Here is a 23,473-nt window from a genome sequence, read left to right as displayed (position 1 = left end):
TCCGGGAAACTCCTCAAGAGATCGCTCGAGAAAACACCAAGAATACACTTCTGGAAATTCCCAGCAGAAAGGGAAGGTTCGCCTCACAGCTCCAGGGTCGGGGTTCGATTCCCACCGTGGCCCTGTGTGTGTGTTCTCCCCGTGCTGCGGGGGTTTCCTCCGGGTACTCCGGTTTCCTCCCCCAGTCCAAACACATGCACGGTAGGCTGATTGGCGTGTCCAAAGTGTCCGTAGTGCATGAATGGGTGTGTGAGTGTGTATGTGATTGTGCCCTGCGATGGATTGGCACCCCGTCCAGGGTGTACCCCGCCTCGTGCCCCATGCTCCCTGGGATAGACTCCAGGTTTCCCCGTGACCCTGAAAAGGATAAGCGGTAGAAGATGCATGGATAAATCACATAGTTCCATTTGTGTTCCAGCATGTCACTGTGGATGTACTGATACAGTGCTACTGCTCAATAATTCTGCTTCTCACTTTGTACAAAAGGATTTGCGGTGGTTTTCTCATTTCACATTATTAAACTTGGAGTAAATTCACATTTTAGTTTTCGGGGTTTCCTTATACTCACATAAAACAGAGATTTAATCATGAAACTAAAAAAAAGGTCTAGGACTTGTGTATTCATAAAACCCTTATTCATGTTGTGAAGTGAGACAGCCACCAGGATTATTTTAAAGTGGAGTTTTTGTTGTAAAAGAACACCCAGCTTTTGTAAAATAAAATAAAATAATAATAATAATAATAATAATAATAATAATAATAATAAGTTTCAATCTATTTTTCCCCATACAGATTCAATCAGTGAGGGGTTTTCATCTGCATTAGGTTCTCTAATGAAAGTCTCATGTTCTGTGTGCTTTCATGAAATATTCAGGATGAGATCAGCGTAACAGGATAAGTATTAGTGGAAGCTTTCTACACTTACTCTGAGAAACCTTTTAGAGTAAACACTGCTCACCGGGGCTCACGTTCCACTGATGCATGGTGTGGAGGGATGCCAATACATTTTACAAGCAGTAATTATACACTTACAAAGTGTCTGGTATGATACATGGAACTGATAAAACAACCGGAGTGTAAATAAAATGAAGATGAAGATAACAATCTCAGCATAATAGTTACAATGGGGAATGAAAAGAAAAGACGTTTGTTATTTGTTTAAAAGTGATTTCACTCAAACGTCTATTATTATATGACCTTTATTTACCATAAAGAGCTGAAACAAAAGATATATTTTATTACTAAATTATTCATATAAAATATATTACACAGCAAATAAGATATTACATGGTACTGGTCTGAATTTATGACACATTTATTTATTTAACATTTATATGACCTTTTAATTAAATATCATTTTAGGGCCACTATTTAAAAACTTTTAAGGACAAATATTAAGAGGAAAAAAGTGTAACATGTTGAGAATAAAGTAATAATGTTTAGATTTTTGTAGCTCTGATATGCACCATCCTGTCATATTATTAGGAACACTATACTAATACTGGGTAGGGCCTCCCTTTGCTCTCAAAACACCCTCAATTCTTCATGTCATGGATTCCACAAGATATTGGAAACATGCCTTTGAGATTCTGCTCCATGTTGACATGATGGCATCACGCAGTTCCTACAGATGTTTCAGGTGCACTTTCATGCTGCGAATCTCCCGTTCTACCACATCCCACAGGTGGTCTACTGGATTCAGGTACGGTGACCGGGAAGGCCCCTGAAGAACACTGAGCTCATCGTGATGTTCGTGAAACCAGTTTGAGACACCTTCTGCTCAGTGACATGGTACGTTATCATGCTGGAACCAGCCATTATTAGATGGTAAATTGTCACCTTGAAGGGATGCACACGGTCAGCAGCAATACTCAAACAGGCTGTCGCCATGATTGATCAGTATTAATCAATCATGGCCCAAAGTGTGGCAAGAAAACATGCCCCACACCACCACACCACCTCCACCAGAACGTGTACAGGTGTTCCTAATAAAGTGCTCAGTGACTGTATTATGACTTTTTTCTTGAAACATTACGACTTAATACTAGAAACCTTGCATTTCTTTTAAAACGCTTTTGTCAGTATTATTACTATTGTTATTGTTTTAATATTAACCGATCATAAAAAGTAAACAAACAAATTAAATAATAAAAATGATCAAAACGTTTAAACCTCAAAACAAACTAAAACACCCAAACCACGGAAATAAGACGTACGCACGTACGCACCCACACGCTGCGTCATGACGTCACGTCCCCTTCCCCCCCCACAAGCATGTACGCGCGAGCGACTTCCTGTGGTTTGCCATTTTCGGCTTTTTGACCCTAGCTCCGGCTTTCTTTTCCTCTGTTCGTTATTCCGTGTGCTTCCTTGTTTATTTGTTTGTCTGTTTGTTTGTTTGTTTGTTTGTTTTAGAAACATTATTATTTTCCAGACTTTTGTTATAAAGGCGAACATCATTTCTGTTTGTAGAAACGTTTAAAAACTAGAGTTAATAACCGTAGGTGTAAATAAAGATAGTTGGTAGAATCGGTGTTAGCGGTTTGCTAGTGGCTTTGTTCAGTAAAGGGGGATAGCATAGCGCTTAGCTTAGCCTAGCCTTGCCTAGCTTAGCCTAGCTTAGCATAGTTTAGCTTAGCTTAGCTTAGCTTAGCATAGCTAGCACTTTCATTAGCTTTTGGAGTTAGTATAAATTTAAGTAAATGACAAGGTCGTATATTTGTGTCTAGGAGAAGGACAGGATAGTTAAAGAGCTGTGTTTCAGTGTTATTGTGAGTTTCTGTACAATACTCAGGGTTAAGTGTGTGTGTGTGTGTGTGTGTGTGTGTGTGTGTGTGTGTGTTGCACTCCTCCCACCCCTCCTCCCCTTTAAAACTTGATTATACAAAACGGAGCAGTTCAGTGAGTTCAGTATGAGTTATAAACCCATCGCTCCAGCACCTGCAGGCTCCAATCACACACCTCCAGGTGAGCTCCTCTCATTCCTACACCTTCAGCAGGTTCATAGAAAGGTTTTATAGATTGATGTGAGGTTGAAGTGGAACTTTTTAAAGGCAGTCTGTCATCATGGCACCATACAGTCAGGTCAAATCAAATCAAGGTAGTAGTAATAATAGACATAACAACCATCAGACATCTGATTCATCCTGATGCTCTTCCTCATCCTGAATCACTGTCTGCACACCGCTCACACTCACACTTCCCCCAAAAACCACCTCGAACCCAACACTCGCGCTTCCTTCAGTGTTTCATCTCACCTGGATTCTGTAGATCTGTACGTCAGAGCTGCTGCTGTAATCATAAACGGCGTCCCAGGACTCTTCTTCATGTCCCCTCATGCTCAATAAGGTCTGTCTCTTTTGAGTCTCGAGGTGTCTTCCTCGTCTCGTCTTGGGGACGTCTTTGTGGGGTTTTTTCACGCCGCTGTCGTCTCTGGATGCTTCGTTAGAGATCTAAAATCTACATGCAGGTTTCTGCCGAGCCGCTTCGTGATGATGGCTCAGAATTATGTGCCGTAATCGACCATCAGCGCTGCTGTTGTAGGAAATGAATCAACATCTCCCGGCCAATCAGAATCCAGGAATATTATTTCGGAATAAATCTGTTCGTATCCAACTCTGTAAATGAGGCCTGATATTTCTCCTCTTTCATGTGCTACGATGTGCGTCTCCTGCTCGTTGGTTTACGAATCTAAGTGCGTCTGACTGTCCAAGCTGTTAATAAAAATGTCTGAAGGTCGTTTTCAATGCTCCTGAATTTCTTTGTCTCAGGGTCATGCGGCTCGTCTCCGTCTCTGCCCTCGGCCTCCACCTTCAGACCAGCGTTCAGCGACTTCGGTCCGCCGTCCATGGGCTTCGTACAGGTTTGGGAAAATCTCCCGTATGAGTGCAATAAGATATGGATATCATAAAAACAAAAAGGCTGACAGGATCCTAAAAGGTAGCAATTAGGGCTGAGCGATGTGTTGATATAATATCATCACGATACTTTATAATGCACAATACGCTGTTCTGAGATCATGATGTATTTATTTATTTAAAACATGTACACGGATTTAAATTGACTGGAATCAGCTGATGTGAAATTGTAGAATGTTCCCCTTTTCCATGTTGAATATATAATATATTTTTATTAAATGTAAAGTTTTTGTAGACCGTGAATACATTTATTTATTATAATGCAACACTGCTACATTGCTGTTCGCAGTGTGGTTTGTCATTTATTCTCTAAATACATGTTTAGTTTGAATAAAGAGCTGAAACGTAATGGAGAACTTTTCAGAAGTGGCTCTGCTTGATGTGGTTTTGTTTTTAAATCTCAGCCAGTGAAAGTGTCTCAGGGCTCCACCTACAGCGAGCTGCTGTCCGTTATAGAGGAGATGAGTCGAGAAATCAGGCCCACGTACGCCGGCAGTAAAAGTGCCATGGAGAGACTGAAGAGAGGTACCACGTTAACACTGTACACATATACACACACACACACAGTGTCATGCTGTTGTAAAACACCGAGTGCTGGCCTGGTGTGATGAAGCGTAGTTACTGTTATCACACCACAGTTTATTGTTTTCCTCTAACAGCACGTCCCCCAAGTGCTTTATTCCTCTTATACCGCTTACCAACAGTTACAATTTATATATAATCTATTTAACAATAACAGTGTTACAGCAGCTATAAACAGTCTTTCCCTCACCAGCCCTCTCTTGAGTTTAATAAGACCAAAGAAATGCAGCTTGTATATTTATTATATCATTATAGTGCAGTGTAGTATTACAGATATAGTGTAGTATTATAGATATAGTATGGTGCGGTGTAGTATTATAGATATAGTGTAGTATTATAGATATAGTATGGTGCGGTGTAGTATTATAGATATAGTGTAGTATTATAGATATAGTATGGTGCGGTGTAGTATTATAGATATAGTGTAGTATTATAGGTATAGTATGGTGCGGTGTAGTATTATAGGTATAGTGTAGTATTATAGATATAGTATGGTGCGGTGTAGTATTATAGATATAGTGTAGTATTACAGATATAGTGTAGTATTATAGGTATAGTATGGTGCGGTGTAGTATTATAGGTATAGTGTAGTATTATAGATATAGTATGGTGCGGTGTAGTATTATAGATATAGTGTAGTATTACAGATATAGTGTAGTATTATAGATATAGTATGGTGCGGTGTAGTATTATAGGTATAGTGTAGTATTATAGATATAGTATGGTGCGGTGTAGTATTATAGATATAGTGTAGTATTATAGATATAGTATGGTGCGGTGTAGTATTATAGGTATAGTATGGTGCGGTGTAGTATTATAGATATAGTGTAGTATTATAGATATAGTATGGTGCGGTGTAGTATTATAGGTATAGTGTAGTATTATAGATATAGTGTAGTATTATAGGTATAGTATGGTGCGGTGTAGTATTATAGATATAGTGTAGTATTATAGATATAGTATGGTGCGGTGTAGTATTATAGATATAGTGTAGTATTATAGATATAGTATGGTGCGGTGTAGTATTATAGATATAGTGTAGTATTATAGATATAGTATGGTGCAGTGTAGTATTATAGATATAGTGTAGTATTATAGATATAGTATGGTGCGGTGTAGTATTATAGATATAGTATGGTGCAGTGTAGTATTATAGATATAGTGTATTATAGGTATAGTATGGTGCGGTGTAGTATTATAGATATAGTGTAGTATTATAGATATAGTATGGTGCGGTGTAGTATTATAGATATAGTATGGTGCGGTGTAGTATTATAGATATAGTATGGTGCGGTGTAGTATTACAGATATAGTGTAGTATTATAGGTATAGTATGGTGCGGTGTAGTATTATAGATATAGTGTAGTATTATAGATATAGTGTAGTATTATAGATATAGTATGGTGCGGTGTAGTATTACAGATATAGTGTAGTATTATAGGTATAGTATGGTGCGGTGTAGTATTATAGATATAGTGTAGTATTATAGATATAGTATGGTGCGGTGTAGTATTATAGATATAGTGTAGTATTATAGGTATAGTATGGTGCGGTGTAGTATTATAGATATAGTGTAGTATTATAGATATAGTATGGTGCGGTGTAGTATTATAGATATAGTGTAGTATTATAGATATAGTGTAGTATTATAGGTATAGTATGGTGCGGTGTAGTATTATAGATATAGTGTAGTATTGTAGATATAGTGTAGTATTATAGATATAGTGTAGTATTATAGGTATAGTGTAGTATTATAGATATAGTATGGTGCGGTGTAGTATTATAGATATAGTGTAGTATTATAGATATAGTATGGTGCGGTGTAGTATTATAGGTATAGTGTAGTATTATAGATATAGTGTAGTATTATAGGTATAGTATGGTGCGGTGTAGTATTATAGATATAGTGTAGTATTGTAGATATAGTGTAGTATTATAGATATAGTGTAGTATTATAGGTATAGTGTAGTATTATAGATATAGTATGGTGCAGTGTAGTATTATAGATATAGTGTAGTATTATAGATATAGTATGGTGCGGTGTAGTATTATAGGTATAGTGTAGTATTATAGATATAGTGTAGTATTATAGGTATAGTATGGTGCGGTGTAGTATTATAGATATAGTGTAGTATTATAGATATAGTATGGTGCGGTGTAGTAAAGTGTTGCACAGTAGTATAGTAACAGAGCTGCACTATTTTATAGCACTACTATAACGTTAATCAACACCTGATCAATCACAGTAGAGTTTATGCTCGGCAGGGGAACAGAATTATAGGATTAATGATGCGTAACGCTTCTTCAAATCTGGAGTCATCCAACGTTCCGACTCAGACAGACATCGTATCAGGACCAGAAATGCTCCCCAATAATATTGGCACCCTCAATCATATGACGGAGAGAGAAGACAATATGTAATGATTGTTTTTGTTTCTGTTTCAGGAATCATCCACGCCCGAGCTCTAGTGAGAGAGTGTCTAGCTGAAACTGAGCGCAGCGCTCGCACATAACACACATCCACCTCTCTGTATACGCTGTCTCTCCATCTCTACCTTATTCTCACACACACACACTTTTACACACCACTGTTCCACATAATTACTTTTGTAATTTCAAACTTTTTGCAGTTCTGTATTTAAATGCAAAAAAAAAACCCAATAAAAATCTGGTTTTGCAATTAAACAAAAGCATGTTTCTGCTCTCTGCACTTTAGCCGTTGGAGATCATTATATATTCAGCTGGATGAAATATTATTGAGAAATGCTGCTTGAAGCAGAAAATTAAAATACATTAATAGAATAAAACAAAATGTGTTGCAAGAATGTTGAGTCCCACTCACATTCAGTTTTATTTATTTTTATGAATCTGACTGTAAATAACGCTCATTATTATTTTTTTCTTTTTGCCATGGTATAATTAATGTTAACGTTTACTCATACAGGATTTGAGCTGAAACATAGATAATATCTGAAATTAATTTTAGTTCAGCGTTACAGATCACATGACCTCCACATGATTTGGGTACGGATATTCCTTACACCTATTTGTTGGAATTTAAACAATTTCTTGACCAGACACATCTGAAATCGAAGCCATAATTATTTTGACTTTAACGCAGTCTTTTTTGACTTATTGAGTTATTTAGACTCGGTATCTCAGTATTTAGACTCTGTAAGAATATTAGTTATACAGCTATAAAACTATAATATATAGTTAGGAAGTTATTTTGATTCGGTATGTCATTACTTTCAATGAACTTGTATTGACTTAGAATCTTATTTAACAACTCAAGTCAAAATAACGATTGAAAAAATAATCCACCTTGCAGTTCAGGGCCTCAGTAGATTTTTAAATCATAGCAAATATATTATATTTCCATTTCCTGATTGGTTTGTCGTTAAATATCAGTATTTTGTTTATTAATAATTTATTTTGTGTAGCACAAAATTATAGTGACCTCGGGTGTTATATAAATTGACCAACTGAATAAGTAAATAAAATTAAAATAAATTATCGCTAGGTTTGTGGAGATTGACCTGTTAGCGTTTTTACTGTTGTGCAAAACTCTCTGCGTTGTATAGAAACTGTTACATTGCAGTTATGTGAAGTGAAGCTATTTTCAGCGAGTCAGTTCATTTGACTCGGCTCAGTACGTAGAGATGACTCTTTCCGCTCCCGAACAGTTGAAGTTTGCGATATTTTGACGGGTCATTAATATTCTTCTTGCTGAATACTCCGGCTAAAACTTTTACTAAGTTCTTATCTTTGCCTGAATTTACAGGAACGATAAAATGGCACAGTCTCCTAGAAAAGTAAGGCCAATTCTTTTGTTTCCACTACACACTGAATACATTTGGGTTTGAGATCAAAAGATCAATAGGTGACGATGGATCGGACTTTCAGCTTTTATTTCCTCATATTTACATCTGTGTTAAACAACCTGGAACACTGTTTGCACCCACCCGTTTTTCCAGTGATCACAAATATTTGAACCCGTGACTGACGGATGTTTCTTGTTGCCCAGGTGTGTCCTGTTAGAGTGATTATTTAAACAATTAATGGCTCTGAATGTCTACTCTTGGTTTGAACACTAGGTTTTGCCTGTGAAGACTGGATTTGTTGTTAAAAAGGATAAACCAACATGAAGAGCAGAGAGCTGTCTCTGGGAGAAAAGCGAGCCATTTTGAAGCTGAGAAAAGAGGGAAAATCTATCCGACGCATTGCACAAACACTGGGTAAAGCCAATACAAGAAACCACTGCTGTACTAACAACCAGACATGGAGCGGGTCGGCCAAGGAAAACAACAGCTGATGAATAGAAACATTGTGAGAACTGTGAAGAAAGAACCCAAAAACACCAGTCAGTGACATCACCGACATCCTCCACAGGGCAGGGTGAAGGTGTCACGATCCGGCGCTGGAAGAAGACTTCGAGAGCAGGGATATAGAGTTCATACCACGAGATGCAGACAGCATCAGCAGCGAGAATCAGAAAATCAGACTGGAATTCACAAAGAAAAACAGAGACGAGCCACAAAAGTTCTGGAACCGAGATGAACCTCTACCAAAGTGATGGAAAGACCAAAGTGTGGAGAAAGAACGGATCTGCTCATGATCCAGAACATACGAGCTCATCTGTGGAACATGGTGGAGGTAGCGTCATGGCTTGGGCTTGCACGGCTGCTTCTGGAACGTTCTCACTGATCTTTATTGATGATGAATTCAGAAGTTTACAGGAACGTTTTATCTGCAGATTTACAGAGAGACGCATCCGAATGAATCAGGAGGAACTTCATCACGCAGCAAGACGATAACAATGATTTATTTGGCTTTTGTTAGAACATAAATGCAGCGTTGTCTTGTACAGTGATATATAAGGCATAAACAAACACACAGCCGGGGTGGGAAAAATCATACAACCTTATTAGTTTTACAGGTAACGTTTTCACGACAAAACACGTTTTGTGATATTTATCTTTGCTAAGAAGTTGGAACGAATATATATGTGTATATATATTTTTTAAAAAACAGTAAGTGTAGTGTAACAATTATAAATGTTTTTAAGAGCGATGACTTTTTTTTATTTGGTAATAATTCTATATTGACAAAAATATCCGAGTGTACGTTCCACCCCGACTTCAGGCGTGTGTCTACTTCCAGGACGATATACGACACGTGAACGTCTTCTGTGTAAATTCACGTGTGATGGTTTACACAGTGAAAAGAAACGATACACATGTACATGTAAAGACGAGAATAATTACAAAGAGAAGCTAACATGAAAGATACACAGGATTACTACCGAAAGAATGACAAGGCGCTAGAGGACTTTATAACTGATTGTCTCTCAAGGGGGGGGCGTGTCCCATTTCCGGGTCCCTTAATTTCACCACCATCTGACGCGTCGTTCCTAGACATTTTGTGCAAAAGTAAAGGTGTGTTCCTTCGGATTAACACCGCACCTCAGGTGTAGGGTGTGTCCCAAACGCTAGAGGTCACATCTAGTGTCCCTGACATGGTGTAACACTGTTTCCTTCATCATGCTGCCTTGTAAGAACTTTAGCGTTTGGGACACAGCCCTAGTTACACTGCAGAGATTTATTTTTTGGGTTGTAATAGTGTGAGGGTGTTAATGAGGACTGGTGTGTGTGTATGTGAGGGAAATAAAATAAGGAAGCTGCTCATGTTGAAATGGTGAAGAGTTCATGTGCTCAGGTGTTACAGCGTCTCTGTAATGAAGCGTCTCTTCAGGAGTCACTAAAGAAAGCGTCCACGCCGGCTTCAGGTCTGAAACAGAACACGGGTGATTATTTCACTGTAACTGTTTTATTCCTTACATCTATAACACACCTTTCTGAAGATCACCAACAGGAGGCAGAACTGCTCAAGAGGCTGGAGGTAATGTTCTTTGTAGAACTCAAGCGCATGAGAAATGAAGGAAGCGTGCCGCTGTGACTTGCCATAGTAGCTGCTGGTGAAGTGCTGTTGGACATGAAGAGGTTTTTGTAGCGCCCTTTCTCCTCTTTTTCCTTCTCTCGGATGCGCTCCTCCATCGCTCGGATCTCTCTGGCCACGGCCGGTGCCAGAGAAGGGTCCAGCTTCAGCACCTTCTCGAAATCAGATCGGGCTTCGGCTTCGTTCCAGACGGCCGCGTGAGCTTTTCCTCGCTTGAAGTATGCCTTCACGTTATCTGCAGGGTGGGGGAGTAAAAGAGAGAGGGGAAGAGTGGGAGAGTGAATGAGAGAGTGGGGGGAGGGGGTAAGGGATGGAGAGAGTGAACGAGAGAGTGGGGGAGGGGGTAAGGGATGGAGAGAGAGTGAACGAGAGTGAACGAGAGAGAGTGGGGGAGGGGGTAAAGGATGGAGAAAGGGGTAAGGGATGAGAGTGAACGAGAGAGTGGGGGAGGGGGTAAGGGATGAGAGAGTGAACAGGGGAGGGGGTAAGGGATGAGAGAGAGTGAACGAGATGGTGGGGGAAGGGGTAAGGGATGCAGAGTCTGAAATATATATAGATGGATATATATGTGTATGTTTTATATATATATATATATATATATATATATATATATAATGTGTGTGTGTGAACCTCTCACCTTCGTACTTGTTGAGCAGAGAGGAGCAGTGGTCCAGCACCTCGTAGTACTGACCCTGCATCAGTTTACACTGACAGTAGTTCAGCAGCAGCGGCGTGATCATCAGATCCAACTTAATCCACGGCTTATCACCTGGCTGCTCCTAAACACACACACACACACACTCACACACACACGGCAAACTTTACACACTAACGTTACGATTTAAGATGATGCTTAATGTTAATATCAGGCTGAATAATGCTGTTATTCCAGTTGAATAATATATCAGTATTCTATACAGTGATTGACTGGGAGGAGGAAACCGGAGTGTAACTGTGCTGAAGTACAGAGGAGCTGAACGACACGGTTTTATATTCATCTCCTCATACATGAACTTTATCACACACTTCACTGCGTGCTATGTGGGGTTAGTGTTTCCTCTCTCTCTCTCTCTCTCAAAATTCAGTTCAGTTTACAGAACTTTACTGGCCTGACTGTTTACATACAATACTGCAAAAACATCCATATAGATAAGAGAGGAGAAATTTAAAAACAATAATAATGTAATAAAATAAAAATGATAATAGGAATGATAATAAAATAGAATAAAAAGTAGAAAAAATTACAAAAACAGGTAAAAAAAAAAAATATATATATATATATATAAATAGTGACAGAATGCGCGGTGCGTGTAGGAAAACTGTATAAAGGTTAGGATAATTATGTACATGAATGCCATGAAATAAGACGGTGAGGTAAATGAGAAACGGAGTAAGTAAGCAGTACGACTGTGCAGAGAGATGTGATCAGAGCACTATCTGGTTTCTGAGCGTGTGCAGCTCGGAGATGAATTTCTCCCCATCTTTCTCTCTCTCTATCGCATCTCAGTCTCTCTCGGTCTTCTATCTTTCTCTTTTGGTGTCTTTTAATCTCTCTCTCTCTTTCTCCCCCGCACACACCGTGTAGGTTCTACCTTCATCTGGAGGTTCTTCAGGCAGGCGATGGCGTTGTAGTATTTTTCGGCGGCTCCCTCTATGTCTCCATTCTTGAAGAGCGCGTTTCCTTCTTCGTGGATCTGCGGCACGGCGGCCAGCTTCTCCTCATCCGTCATCGCCCACGTCTCCAAAGCAAACGAGCCTGGAAGCAAAACCTGAAACACACACACACACATTTTATATTTATATATATATATATATATATATATATATATATATATATATATATATATATATATATATATATATATATGTATATATATACACATAAAACATGGTGCTGTTCTGTTAGAGATCTATGTAGAGCCTCCGGAACATTCCACAAAGTCTTTATCCATCTACCTACTCATACATCCTTACCACACTTTAAACCCCACACACACCTCAAGGAGCTCCATGGTGAAGACGAGGGGCTGAGGGTTGGCCTGGAGCCGTTCCAGGTCTTTGTGTCCATGTGAGTGGTGAGAGTGGACCTGGGCGATGCCGCAGCAGTGCCTCTGTCCCTCCAGGGGGTCTTTACCCACGCTGATGTTCCTCAGAGACTGAGACACCAGTGGGTACAGAGCCGTGTGCTGGAGGAGAACATCCCGAGGGACAAGAAGGTACAAATAAACAGCTAAAAACAGGGTCCGTGATATTTCACCACAGGCACGGTATTCACAGGTACAAAACTTTATCTCACAACCTTGAACAGATTCGCAACCCTTTATTATTATTATTATTATTATTATTATTATTATTATTATTATTATTATAACCTAAAAGACAAAACCTTTATCTCTTTAGTGTGCATTTCGCATCACGTCGCACCACGAACCTTGACGTCGCAGGTGAACTCGGCGATCTCGCCCGTTCTCATGGTGCTGACCACACGCTCCCACACCGGCAGCTTGAACTTCTTCCCCAGGATGAGCTCCATGGGTTTACTCTGCCCTCCCATCCTCCTGGAGTCGTCCAGCACCGTACCGTCACACAGGCTGCTGCGGTAATGAAACTTCACCTGCAATAACACACACACACACACACACACACACACACACCTGTAATCCACTACACTCCATCCTGTATCACATAACACCAGGACCAGCCATGACCACCTCATTTTTATTCCATGGCTGCAAATAAATCAGCTTGTTTTGATGAAGCTGAACCTCCATAGACATCAAAAGTAAAAATACACATAAGACATGTTTTATGGACCATATAGAGTCAGCTTCGGAATTATTGGCCCCCTTGGTAATGCATTAAAGCAGAAGATTCAGTGCTGTTGAAAAAGGAAAAAAGTACTAAATCCAGGGGTGCCAATAATTGTGACATTTTTTGATAGGTTTTTAAAAAAAATTCTTACAATAAATTTACTGTAACATTAGCTTTCTCTCACTGTTCGATCATGAGATTAAGCTAAGTAACCATAAAGGATTCTGGCTCTTTTCAGTGAGTCAGATCATTTGACTCAGTTCACCAACATTAGTCGACTCTATGAGTCGGCTCCCAAACGGCTCACCGGATAAAACGTCTGATATTTTCACCACAGATTGTTCATCTTGCCCTAACTATGGCTTAGAATATTTCATAAAATCTTACGTTTCCATGGAAATACCTACGAAACGGCTCATATGTGAGAGTTCATTAAAAACAAAAACGGTTCAGAGAGGTGAATCATTTTCAAATGACACATCACCACTAAAGTGATTCAGTAAAAGATCCAGTGAGTACAGATAATTGGAGGCCTGTAACTTTAGTCAATAATGATAGCAAATTACTTTCACATATCTTTGCAAATCGACTAAAGTAAATCATGAATCAATCTGTCTTCAGATGAGGAAGATATTCTGGCAATAATATTCGATTAATATGAGATTTGATTGATTACGGTTTTCTTGTAAACGATGATAGTCACATTCTCTTTATAGATTATTATAAAGCTTTCGATACTGTAAACCACAATTTTTTATTTGAAGTTCTTGATTTCTTTGGTTTTGGCAACAACTTTATCTGCACAGTGCGAACGTTATACAAGAATTGCAATAGTTCTGTTAAACAACCTTTTGGGACCACTCCTAGACTCGATATAGATAGAGGTGTCACACAAGGACATCCACTATCTCCTCTATTATTTTTATTGGTTACGCAAGTAATGTATCTTCATATTAAAATCAACCCGTTTCAAAGTATTCCGTTGGCCAATGATGTCATTAAATGTTCCCAATTAACAGATGATACTGCGATTTTTCTTTAAAAAAAAAAAATCAATAGATAAAAATGTAAAAGGAATTAAAATTGTCTTAATGAAATCTATTTAGTGTCTGGGGTTTTAATGTCTATAAATATTTAAAAATGTGAATTATTTGCATTAAAAGAAAGACCCAGTAACTTGTCAGAATTCTGTGGCATTTCAATTAAAGACCATTTTTCCTATTTAGGAATTAAAATATTAAGATTAAAAAGAAAGAATAAATCTTAATTAAACCCCATTCACTAATACAATTCAAAAGGAAATCAACATAGGGTTAATGAGAGACTTCTCTTTAAACAGGAGAGATTTATCATCAAAATCTGAAGGGTTATCTAGACTAGTTTACACCGCGATGGCCACAGACATTCCAAAACGTATCATTAATGAGATAAATAAACGTATATATCATTTTATTTGATAAACATTATCTGATTTAAAAAAAAAACAAAAAAAAAACACTTTGTAATTGGCTTAACCGAGGTGAGCTAAATGTATCTGATTTTGAAATATCTAATACTATAGTTAAAATTAAATGGATATAAAACTATATTTGTTCCAAAGATAAATTTTTATCTTATTTAATTATATCCCCCAACATATTTTTTTTTTAAAAGTACGTGGTATTGAATTTCTCCTTAATTGTAATTTTAATATTAACGAGCTTACCATAAAACTTTCCAATTTTCATAAGCAGGCAGTGTTCTCGTGGAGGATTGTATACGAACACAATTTCTCCCCTCACAAATGCTTAAATTGGAATAATAAACAACATTATACACCAAAATAAATCTTTTCAGTTTAAGGGAAATATTTTTGTTGGTTTCACAACTTTTGAACAGTGACGCTCATTTACTCACTCATTCAGAATCTTATATGATGTGTATGATGTGTAAATGGTGTATAATGGTAATCGATGCCATTCCCTCAGAGCTTATGAAATTGCTAGGAAATAATATAGATGAAAAGCCACACTTAGATCTTAGTCTTAAACTGGAAGATATAAACGTAAAAGACAACAAATAATGTAATAATAATAATTAATATCAGAACAAGCTGCCCAATTTCCACTGTTCCTTTCATCACTGAATTTTGGAGATCACAATTTCAAGATCGGAACGAGACCTTTTAAAATCTCCAGACGCTTTTGTATCACCAATAAAATGAGGGAAATCATTTAAGGTTGTTGGTCGTATTTATCCTGTAAAACTGCAGGTATTTGCAAAGCTTTGCTTCTGTGAAGAGGGAAATGAGAGTATTGTAAATTTATTTTATGATTGTATTTACACAAAACTATTTTGGCGTGATCGGGCTCTTTGTTTGTGCGTGTGTGTGTGTGTGTGTTAAAAACAGTACTAACGTTGAATTACAACTCAAAGAAAAGGGTGGGTTTTTTACGATAATACCGCCGAGTTAGAAATTTGGTATATTGTGAATTTACTCATTATATATGGAAAATGATTTTTCCACAAATGTAAACAGGGGAGTGAAAAAACCCCATCGTTACTCGTGTTAAAACAGAAAGACGTAAAAGAAACCAGAAATAACAAAGCAGGAAAAACAAACAAACTGTAAACTATTTTAAAGCCTTAAATCTATTCTTTGAATAAATTGTAGCTCTTTGTACTTGTTTACAGACGTGAACTTCTTCCTGCTTTCTCTTTTCTTCTTTTATTTTTCTTTATTAGAATATTTGATGTCATTGATATGTTATTGTCCCTGTATATGTTCACTGTTCAAAACATTGCAATAATAAAAAAAAGATCCAGTGAGTGAATCATAATGCCCTGTGTGTGTGTGTGTTAGTACTGATTAGGATTACATCCTAATAACCAGCTAATTATTTTATTTTATTTTATTTTATTTTATATACTATATTCAGATAACACACATGACCGGACTTGAGAATTATTCTGCTCCTATCTACATGAAACAGTGCATATTTTCCCCAGGATATATATATATATATATATATATATATATATATATATATATATATATATATATATATATATATATTAAAAAAATCATAAGCAGATAAGTAACATTATAAAATGCACATAACTACAAATAAAAATAAAATGAAGACATGGAGAAAATCTCCAAAAACAAGATATAAGGCTGTGGGTACCAGCATCTGATGCCTATCTAGCCAACATTCAACAGCAGCACTGCTAACTTGTTGATCTTAGGATTTAATACATCTCCAACATAATAACACGCAAAACTTTCATGAGAAAAGAATCAAAGCTATTTTCTACCGAAAGTTTGCATGTAAACAGGACGGTTAGCAAGGCTAGGCGCAGCTAGCTAGGTTATTTAGCCGGTTAGCTTTCTAGCTGGTAAGTATTAAGAACACTTACGAATGAAACCCTTGAATTATTTTAAAATTTCCTCTAAATATTGTACGATTATATGTTTTTACCTTCGTGCCATCCATATAGGCCGGGATTTCCCCTTTACCAGGACAAAGCACCTTTTTCTGGATGCCATCCGCGCTGAGCTTCAGAGCAAGTTCCTCCATTCTCGGTGGTAGAAAATGTTAGCTGTCGAGCCGACCACAGGGGGCGCTATAGTCTATAGTCCGCGAGCAGGGATCGGGAAAGATCGGCAATGATCGTTCATCTTCGGGGAGCGCTCGGGAAAGAGGGCGGATATTCGCCACGTGCTCGGCAGAAATCGGACTCGTTCGGGTCAGATCGTCGCTGCGACGCCCGGAAGCGTTGTTTACGGTGAGGAGTTTACACAGTTTGCATGTAGATGTGGTATTATATTCTGACACTTGGTGTATTTTGATTATATTCTTATGATTTTTGTTTTAGAGTATAGAGTTTAGTGTATAATTTAATTTGTGGACATCAAAAGTATACTCTGAAATACTTCACATTGATAATTTCATTATTACAAGACTGCCTTAAATATATATATATATATATATATATATATATATATATATATATATATATATATATATATATATATATATATCACTCCAGTTTGTTTGTTTTTTAAATTTGCTGTCTGATTTTCAAGACAGTTAGTTGTATGGGAAACAGTAGGCCCACAGCTTTCTGACAATATATATATATATATATATATATATATATATATATTTGTGTGTGTGTGTGTGTGTGTGTGTGTGTGTGTATGTATGTATGTATGTATGTAAAATATATATATAAAGCACCACATATTTATTTGAAATAAGGGTATTTTATAAACCTCAGTATCAAAAATACTTAATAAATAATAAAATAATAGGCATAAACCTGAGAGTTAAAGTTTACTGCAGCAACTGATCAGATGTCCGACTATGTACTATTACACTGTAATACAGGTACACACCAACACATAAACTCCATTTTTATCCATTTTATTATGGTGTTCAACATGACCCAGACTCCAAACATAACACAAGGTCACATGCAAGGAGAGCTCTACAAAGACAAATACAGATCAATACAGAATCCCACATTATTTATCACACACTTAAAGCGGGTTTAAAACTGGATTAAAAGAGAAAAGGCACATTTACATAAACCGTTAACCAACACTGATGGTTTGTTTTTTGTTGTTGATTTAAATCAGTTTGTCCAGAATGATTTAATTAGATTTTTTTTAACATTGTAGAGAGATGATTTTTTCTGACTCAGGGTTTAGAGACATGTCGCAGATGATTTATGATGGTGCTGCATTGTTTTTCCTTTTCATTTCTTCATTGATTAACCCCATCACCACCCGGCTTCTTCATAAGGACCATGAAGAATTTAAGGTTAAGATTTACAAACAAAGTTAATCAATACTTATATAGTTTCCATCTTTAGGGGTTCCTTATCAGCCCAATTTCAGCGAGGGAACACAAATAAAATGAAGAAATGAAGAAACAAATGTCTGTTTAGAAGATAAACACAAATTGAAAATGGAAAAAAGAATTAGTAATAGAGAAGGAGTAGAAATAGGTTAGTATTAAGAAGCTCAAAATGACTATATATGTATATATATTGTTCTTCTTCATTCCTTCTACTGTTGTGTGTGTATATATATATATATATATATATATATATATATATATATATATAGAGAGAGAGAGAGAGAGAGAGAGAGAGATAGATATATTGTTTTGTTTTCTGTTTTTTTGTTCTGTTTGTACTGTATATCTCCTCTGTTTACATAACGGTTCCATAATCATGATATCAATATGTCGTCCCACCTCATGACACCATGACATATTTTATCATGATAGACCATCAGACCGATATATCACCAGACCCGTATGTACAGACTCAACCCCACGTTAATTCAGTGGTAAGATTTATTCCAGAATTTGTTGCTGCTTATTCCGATCACACAGCAGGCCAGTCGTCCTCCTGCGTTCCCGTGCAGAAGACTTCCTTCGTCTCCTCCTCGTCCCATGTCGTCCTTCTTCTCATGGATCACCACAGCACGGCCGAGCACCGATAACTCACCGTAGAGCGTGGCTTTGGAGTCTACAGACCGGCGAATCTTCCCATTGCGGGCTATAAAGTTTCCGAAATCCCCCGGATGAAGCGGATGGTCGACTCCTCCCGGGTTGTAATGGCCGCCGGTGGAGGTGCAGCCCTCGCTGAGATCTCCGTACTGATGAATGTGTATTGCTCGGTACTGAGAGTTAGATGCAGGCAAGCCGTACAGCTTGAACATCACCCGTAAGCTCTCCCCTGGCCCGGTTTGTTTAAACAGGACGTGTCCGTACACTCTAGGCATTTCTGACGCCAGCTGGTTGTTGGGTCGCATCCTGCACGTGGCGTACAGAGAGCCGTTGAACAGATTGTGCTCAGGAGGCTTCAGCATGAGCGTCTCACTCAGTGTCGGTGTGTGAAAGACAAAACTGAGCAAGAACACCATTAGGAGTGTGTGGGGTGTCATTTTCATGTCTGATTATTCCTAAAGAACGGGGGGGGGAGAGAAAGTGGAAAATTAGGAATGCTCTTTAAAATACATTCTGCAGAGTGCTTCACTTCCGTCTGTTATAAAGTCATTCGTTCATCTCCAGTAAGTGCTTTATCCTGGTCAGGGTCACGCAGCCAATTCACCTCTCGGCATGTTTTTGGGAGGAAACCGGAGCACCCAGAGGAACCCATGCAGATACGCTGTGTATTACACAGGTCAGTGGTTAAAGGCTCTGGGTGACTGATCAGAAGGTCAGGAGTTCAAGCCCCAGCACTGCCAAGCTACCACTGTTGGGCCCTTGAGTAACGCCCTTAACCCTCACCTGCTCAGCTGTATAAATGAGATAAATGTGAGTCGCTCTGGATAAGGGCGTCTGCCAAATACCATAAATGTAATGTAATGCACCCCCACACAATTTGGCGATGTTTCTGAGTTTTTTTCTTCTAGTTTTCTGAAATGAGAGCACAAGTGCTTCCAGACAAAATCTCATTTTGAACCCGGGAATCATAATAAATATTTTATTTAAAAATTATACCATGGCGCTGTTGAATTCACAAATCAGTAGGTGTTGATGAATTATATTTCATTAATGCACTTGTTCTAATATGTAATCGTTTCTATAGTAACAGCTCGTTCACAGGGACGTGTATAGCGGACACGCTCCGCATAAACTGAGGCTAAAAAAAAAAAAAGTCATTAACATGGGGAGGTTTTCTTCGAGGCAAGGAGACGTTTAGTAACATTTATGGAAGGAGTCTCCAGTGTCAGCGGAGAACAAGATTTGATTTGGCGTAAGATGTGGTATAAGGGGAATAAAACACTTGCTGTAATAGGAAAGTAATCAACTTCTGGGTGATAAATAGTGAACAGTAACTCCGCTTCATCACATCACCCCAGTGTGGATTATTGTCCTATAACAGCACGTCCCGTTGCGTGTCGTTGTGTGTACTTACTTACTGAAGGACATAAAAAGCAGCTGTGTAGATTTGTTTCACCTTTAGCATGTTGTCTGTCTTTCTGTAGTTTTCTTGTTTATGTGGAATTATCAGTTGGGCCTAATGTGCCTAGTTGTTTAAAAGCTTTTCTTTGATCTTATTTATGTTCTTTTATGTTTTTCTTTTATGTTATATTATTTGTGTAAATATAAGAGGCCATTTTTATTTAGACTACTTTTTGCTGACCTCCACACAAAGCAACAAAACACAGAACCTACCCGGAAAAAAACCTCTTATACCATTTCCTCTCTCATACCACTCTTATACACCCTACCAAAGTTTAGTTTAATGGTCATCATGACCATGGACTATTTCTACTAGCATGAGGAGATGTTCTTTTCCAGCCAAGATAAGGGTGATAAGGGTGTCTGCTCAATGCTGTACATATAAACGCCACATTTATTCTAATAGTGTAGTATTGCAACCTTCATGTCAAATAGACGAATTCATCGAACGTACTCGAGATGATCAGTGAGCTGCAACATACACTGTTTTGTGTGTGTGTGTGTGTGTGTGTGTGTGTGTGTGTGTGTGTCTTTGTGCCATGTTTCAACATGACAGAAAACGTTTCAATGCCTGAACATCTTTACATTAGGAATATATAGTACAGTAGGATGCTTCCCTCCCCGCAGCACACAGAGAACATGCAAACTCCGCCCACACAGAGCAGTGGCGGGAATCGAACCCCCGACCCTGGAGGTGTGAGGCGAACGTGCTAACCACTAATAATAATAATAATAATAATAATAATAATAATAATAATAATAATAATAATAATAATAATAACAACTGCAATGGCAAGAAAGTTCATTGATTTGACCAGAACTGAGACATTCAGACAATCAACAGAACATGAAGTTTAGATGTCTGTACACATGAAAGTTCACCACCTAAATAAGACGTTATTGGTATAAGACCTTTTATACCTTTAAAATGCAGCTCAGCGTGCTTAACGGTGTGAAATAAAAACAGAAATGTAGAAAATAAGAAAGGAAACAAACAACTAAACAAAAGGTAATCATACAGTACTGTGCAAAAGTCTGAGGCACCCTATTTATTTTTATTTCTACAAACGTTGTTATAGATTTTTATTTGATGACTTCTACGTTTTCAAGTCGGTAAAAAACAGTGTAGATTTCCAAACATTAGTTTTTCAGCACAAAATTAAATGTTTGTATGAAGCAGAAAGCAGCAGGTTACGTGGTAAGAGACTCCAGTCTCCAGAAGAAACGTGGCTGGTTCTGTAATTGTCAATAAAACTACTTTTACTGTTTTATTTAATTTTTTAAAGCAAAGGGTCGTCAAACCAAATATTGACTTTGTTTAATTTATTACTGTTTACTGCTCTTTATAGTATTTTTTTTTAAATGTAGAAACATTTCATTTCATTATTTTTGAAGCATCTTTCCTCTACAGCATTTCTTTGCACATGCCTAAGACTTTTGCAGAGAACTGTATAGTTAACCTTTTGATAGAAATCCAATTATATACAGCCAGAATAGACGGCTGTGTCCTTTGACATGACCATAAAGCTCGGAACAGACGCGATGTAATGTTTGCATTTCTTACAGGTTTAGAGACGACACTTGTCATTTGGATATCAGACTGTAGTGTACCAGTCAGTTCTTATTTACTGTACATTTACATCTCCATGCTAGAACATTCACAGTTCATCACTATCACTATCCAGAGCATGCATTTTAACTTTCGATCAGTCTTATACAGTATATCTCAGAGAAGTAGTATACACAGAACGATACCTTTTTCTCAGGTTAGTTGGTCCTGTTTGTTGTTTTGTGTGTTTCTGCATCTCCTCCTTCCATTCCTTCATTCTTATACAACCACCAGAAAGAGGTTGTGTAAGCCTGGATCAGATTTCATGATTTTTTTTTGCACACGTGTCTGTTGTTACTGGAGTGTGTTTTTGTGATATCCTGAGTGAATACTGCCTCATGAGGAAGAGAGAATAATAGGGCATAAAATCTATAAAAGTCTTATTATTATTATTATTATTATTATTATTATTATTAGTAGTAGTAGTAGTAGTAGTAGTAGTATTAGTAGCAGAAGAAGTTTTTGTTTATTATTATTAGATTTGATTTATCAACAACAATAATAATACATATGCATTTCATACTAGATTACTTTTTATATTGTATATATATTTTTTATGCTGGGCACACGTAGCTTAGTGCTTAGCATGTTCACCTCACACCTCCAGGGTTGGGGGTTCGATTCCCTCCACAACCATATGTGTGTTCTCCCCATACTGTGGGGGTTTCCTCTGGGTACTCCTCCCCCAGTCCAAAGAAATGCAGGGTAGGCTGATTGGCATGTCGAAAGTGTCCGTAATGGGTGTGTGAGTGTGTATGTGATTGTGCCCTTCGATGGATTGGCACCCTGTCCAGGGTGTACCCTGCCTTGTGCCCCATGCTCCCCGGGATAGGCTCCAGGTTCCCCGTGACCCTTAAGGATAAGCAGTATAGAATATGGCTGGATGAATTTTATGCTACTGTTTTGTTAATTAATTAATTACGTTTATTTATTTTGTAAAAATAAATGTAGTATTTTCCTCTGCATCACTTTTCTTCAAATCCAACATCTAAAAATGTCTTGTATAAGAGTAAACATAAATAAAATGTCATTAATAATGCCATTTTTAAAATAAAATGTTTAATTAAATAGCAAAGCCATCACTAAAAGTGTGCACTAAATGTATGGTTTTGTTTTTCAAACATTTAAAAAAAACCTTTTTCTCTTGGCAAGTGCGCTGCAAAATGCTATTTATATGTTTGTTGAGGATTTAAAGCTACATTCATAGCTACATAAGAATCGTTATAAAAGATTATTTAATTTGTAAATAAAGCGACCTGACAGCTACAGGACACAGCAGTAGCCAATCAGAGTGGCGTATTTCAGTGACGTAAAAGACTTAATTTGTATACCACGACCGGTACCGTGAATCGAGATCTAAAGCAGAAATACAAGCATAATATCTATATTTTAAACAGCAGAACAATATATATAATACACAATATACGTATAATATTCATATGTGAAACTATTCAAAATCTGTCGTCATGGAAACAACTAGCCATCTGTCGTTGTTTATTATTCCTCACAGGCGTTATTTCATCTGCGCATGCCTGAATACTTGCTTTCTAAGCTACGCGCTGAGAACTCCGTTTCTCCCTCTATGCTTAGGGGAAAGTCCCCGGATACTGAACAGAGATGTTCTGCCTGAA

General features: G+C 37.7%; 3 protein-coding genes across 3 annotated transcripts; 1 reads left to right on the top strand and 2 right to left on the bottom strand.

Moving 5' to 3' along the window:
- The first annotated feature begins 2,285 nt into the window (after window positions 1-2,285).
- Window positions 2,286-7,189, top strand: cdk2ap2 (cyclin-dependent kinase 2 associated protein 2). Its single transcript, XM_047153635.2, has 4 exons — window positions 2,286-2,967; window positions 3,771-3,862; window positions 4,322-4,442; window positions 6,945-7,189. The coding sequence occupies exons 1-4, from the start codon at window positions 2,913-2,915 to the stop codon at window positions 7,010-7,012; spliced, it is 336 nt and encodes a 111-aa protein (XP_047009591.1). The 5' UTR covers window positions 2,286-2,912; the 3' UTR covers window positions 7,013-7,189.
- Window positions 7,190-9,308: 2,119 nt separating this feature from the next.
- Window positions 9,309-16,860, bottom strand: aip (aryl hydrocarbon receptor interacting protein). The gene is made up of 7 exons (XM_053679915.1): window positions 16,730-16,860; window positions 12,889-13,071; window positions 12,455-12,643; window positions 12,050-12,226; window positions 11,095-11,236; window positions 10,463-10,692; window positions 9,309-10,289 (listed from the first exon to the last, which is right to left on the bottom strand). Exons 1-7 carry the CDS (start codon window positions 16,826-16,828, stop codon window positions 10,284-10,286), a joined length of 1,026 nt encoding a protein of 341 aa, XP_053535890.1. The 5' UTR covers window positions 16,829-16,860; the 3' UTR covers window positions 9,309-10,283.
- An 801-nt stretch (window positions 16,861-17,661) lies between these two features.
- Window positions 17,662-22,137, bottom strand: sod3b (superoxide dismutase 3, extracellular b). Its single transcript, XM_017463891.2, has 2 exons — window positions 21,989-22,137; window positions 17,662-19,227 (listed from the first exon to the last, which is right to left on the bottom strand). Exon 2 carries the CDS (start codon window positions 19,213-19,215, stop codon window positions 18,604-18,606), a length of 612 nt encoding a protein of 203 aa, XP_017319380.1. The 5' UTR covers window positions 19,216-19,227; window positions 21,989-22,137; the 3' UTR covers window positions 17,662-18,603.
- Between the last annotated feature and the right edge of the window lie 1,336 nt (window positions 22,138-23,473).

Source organism: Ictalurus punctatus, chromosome 3 (genome assembly GCF_001660625.3).
Source record: "Ictalurus punctatus breed USDA103 chromosome 3, Coco_2.0, whole genome shotgun sequence".
Lineage (NCBI taxonomy): Eukaryota > Metazoa > Chordata > Actinopteri > Siluriformes > Ictaluridae > Ictalurus > Ictalurus punctatus.
This window is presented reverse-complemented; position numbering and strand designations above follow the sequence as displayed.

What these genes read in the sequence shown, in the direction of transcription:
- cdk2ap2 (XM_047153635.2), top strand. Translation starts at nt 2,913, where the DNA reads ATGAGTTATAAACCCATCGCTCCAGCACCTGCAGGCTCCAATCACACA. An exon ending in CGTCCATGGGCTTCGTACAG is followed by an intron (nt 3,863 to 4,321) that starts GTTTGGGAAAAT and finishes TTTAAATCTCAG; the next exon opens with CCAGTGAAAGTGTCTCAGGG. An exon ending in CATGGAGAGACTGAAGAGAG is followed by an intron (nt 4,443 to 6,944) that starts GTACCACGTTAA and finishes TTTCTGTTTCAG; the next exon opens with GAATCATCCACGCCCGAGCT.
- aip (XM_053679915.1), bottom strand. Translation starts at nt 16,828, where the DNA reads ATGGAGGAACTTGCTCTGAAGCTCAGCGCGGATGGCATCCAGAAAAAG. An exon ending in TGAAGAACCTCCAGATGAAG is followed by an intron (nt 11,237 to 12,049) that starts GTAGAACCTACA and finishes GTGTGTGTTTAG; the next exon opens with GAGCAGCCAGGTGATAAGCC. An exon ending in TCTGCTCAACAAGTACGAAG is followed by an intron (nt 10,693 to 11,094) that starts GTGAGAGGTTCA and finishes CCCACCCTGCAG; the next exon opens with ATAACGTGAAGGCATACTTC.
- sod3b (XM_017463891.2), bottom strand. Translation starts at nt 19,215, where the DNA reads ATGAAAATGACACCCCACACACTCCTAATGGTGTTCTTGCTCAGTTTT.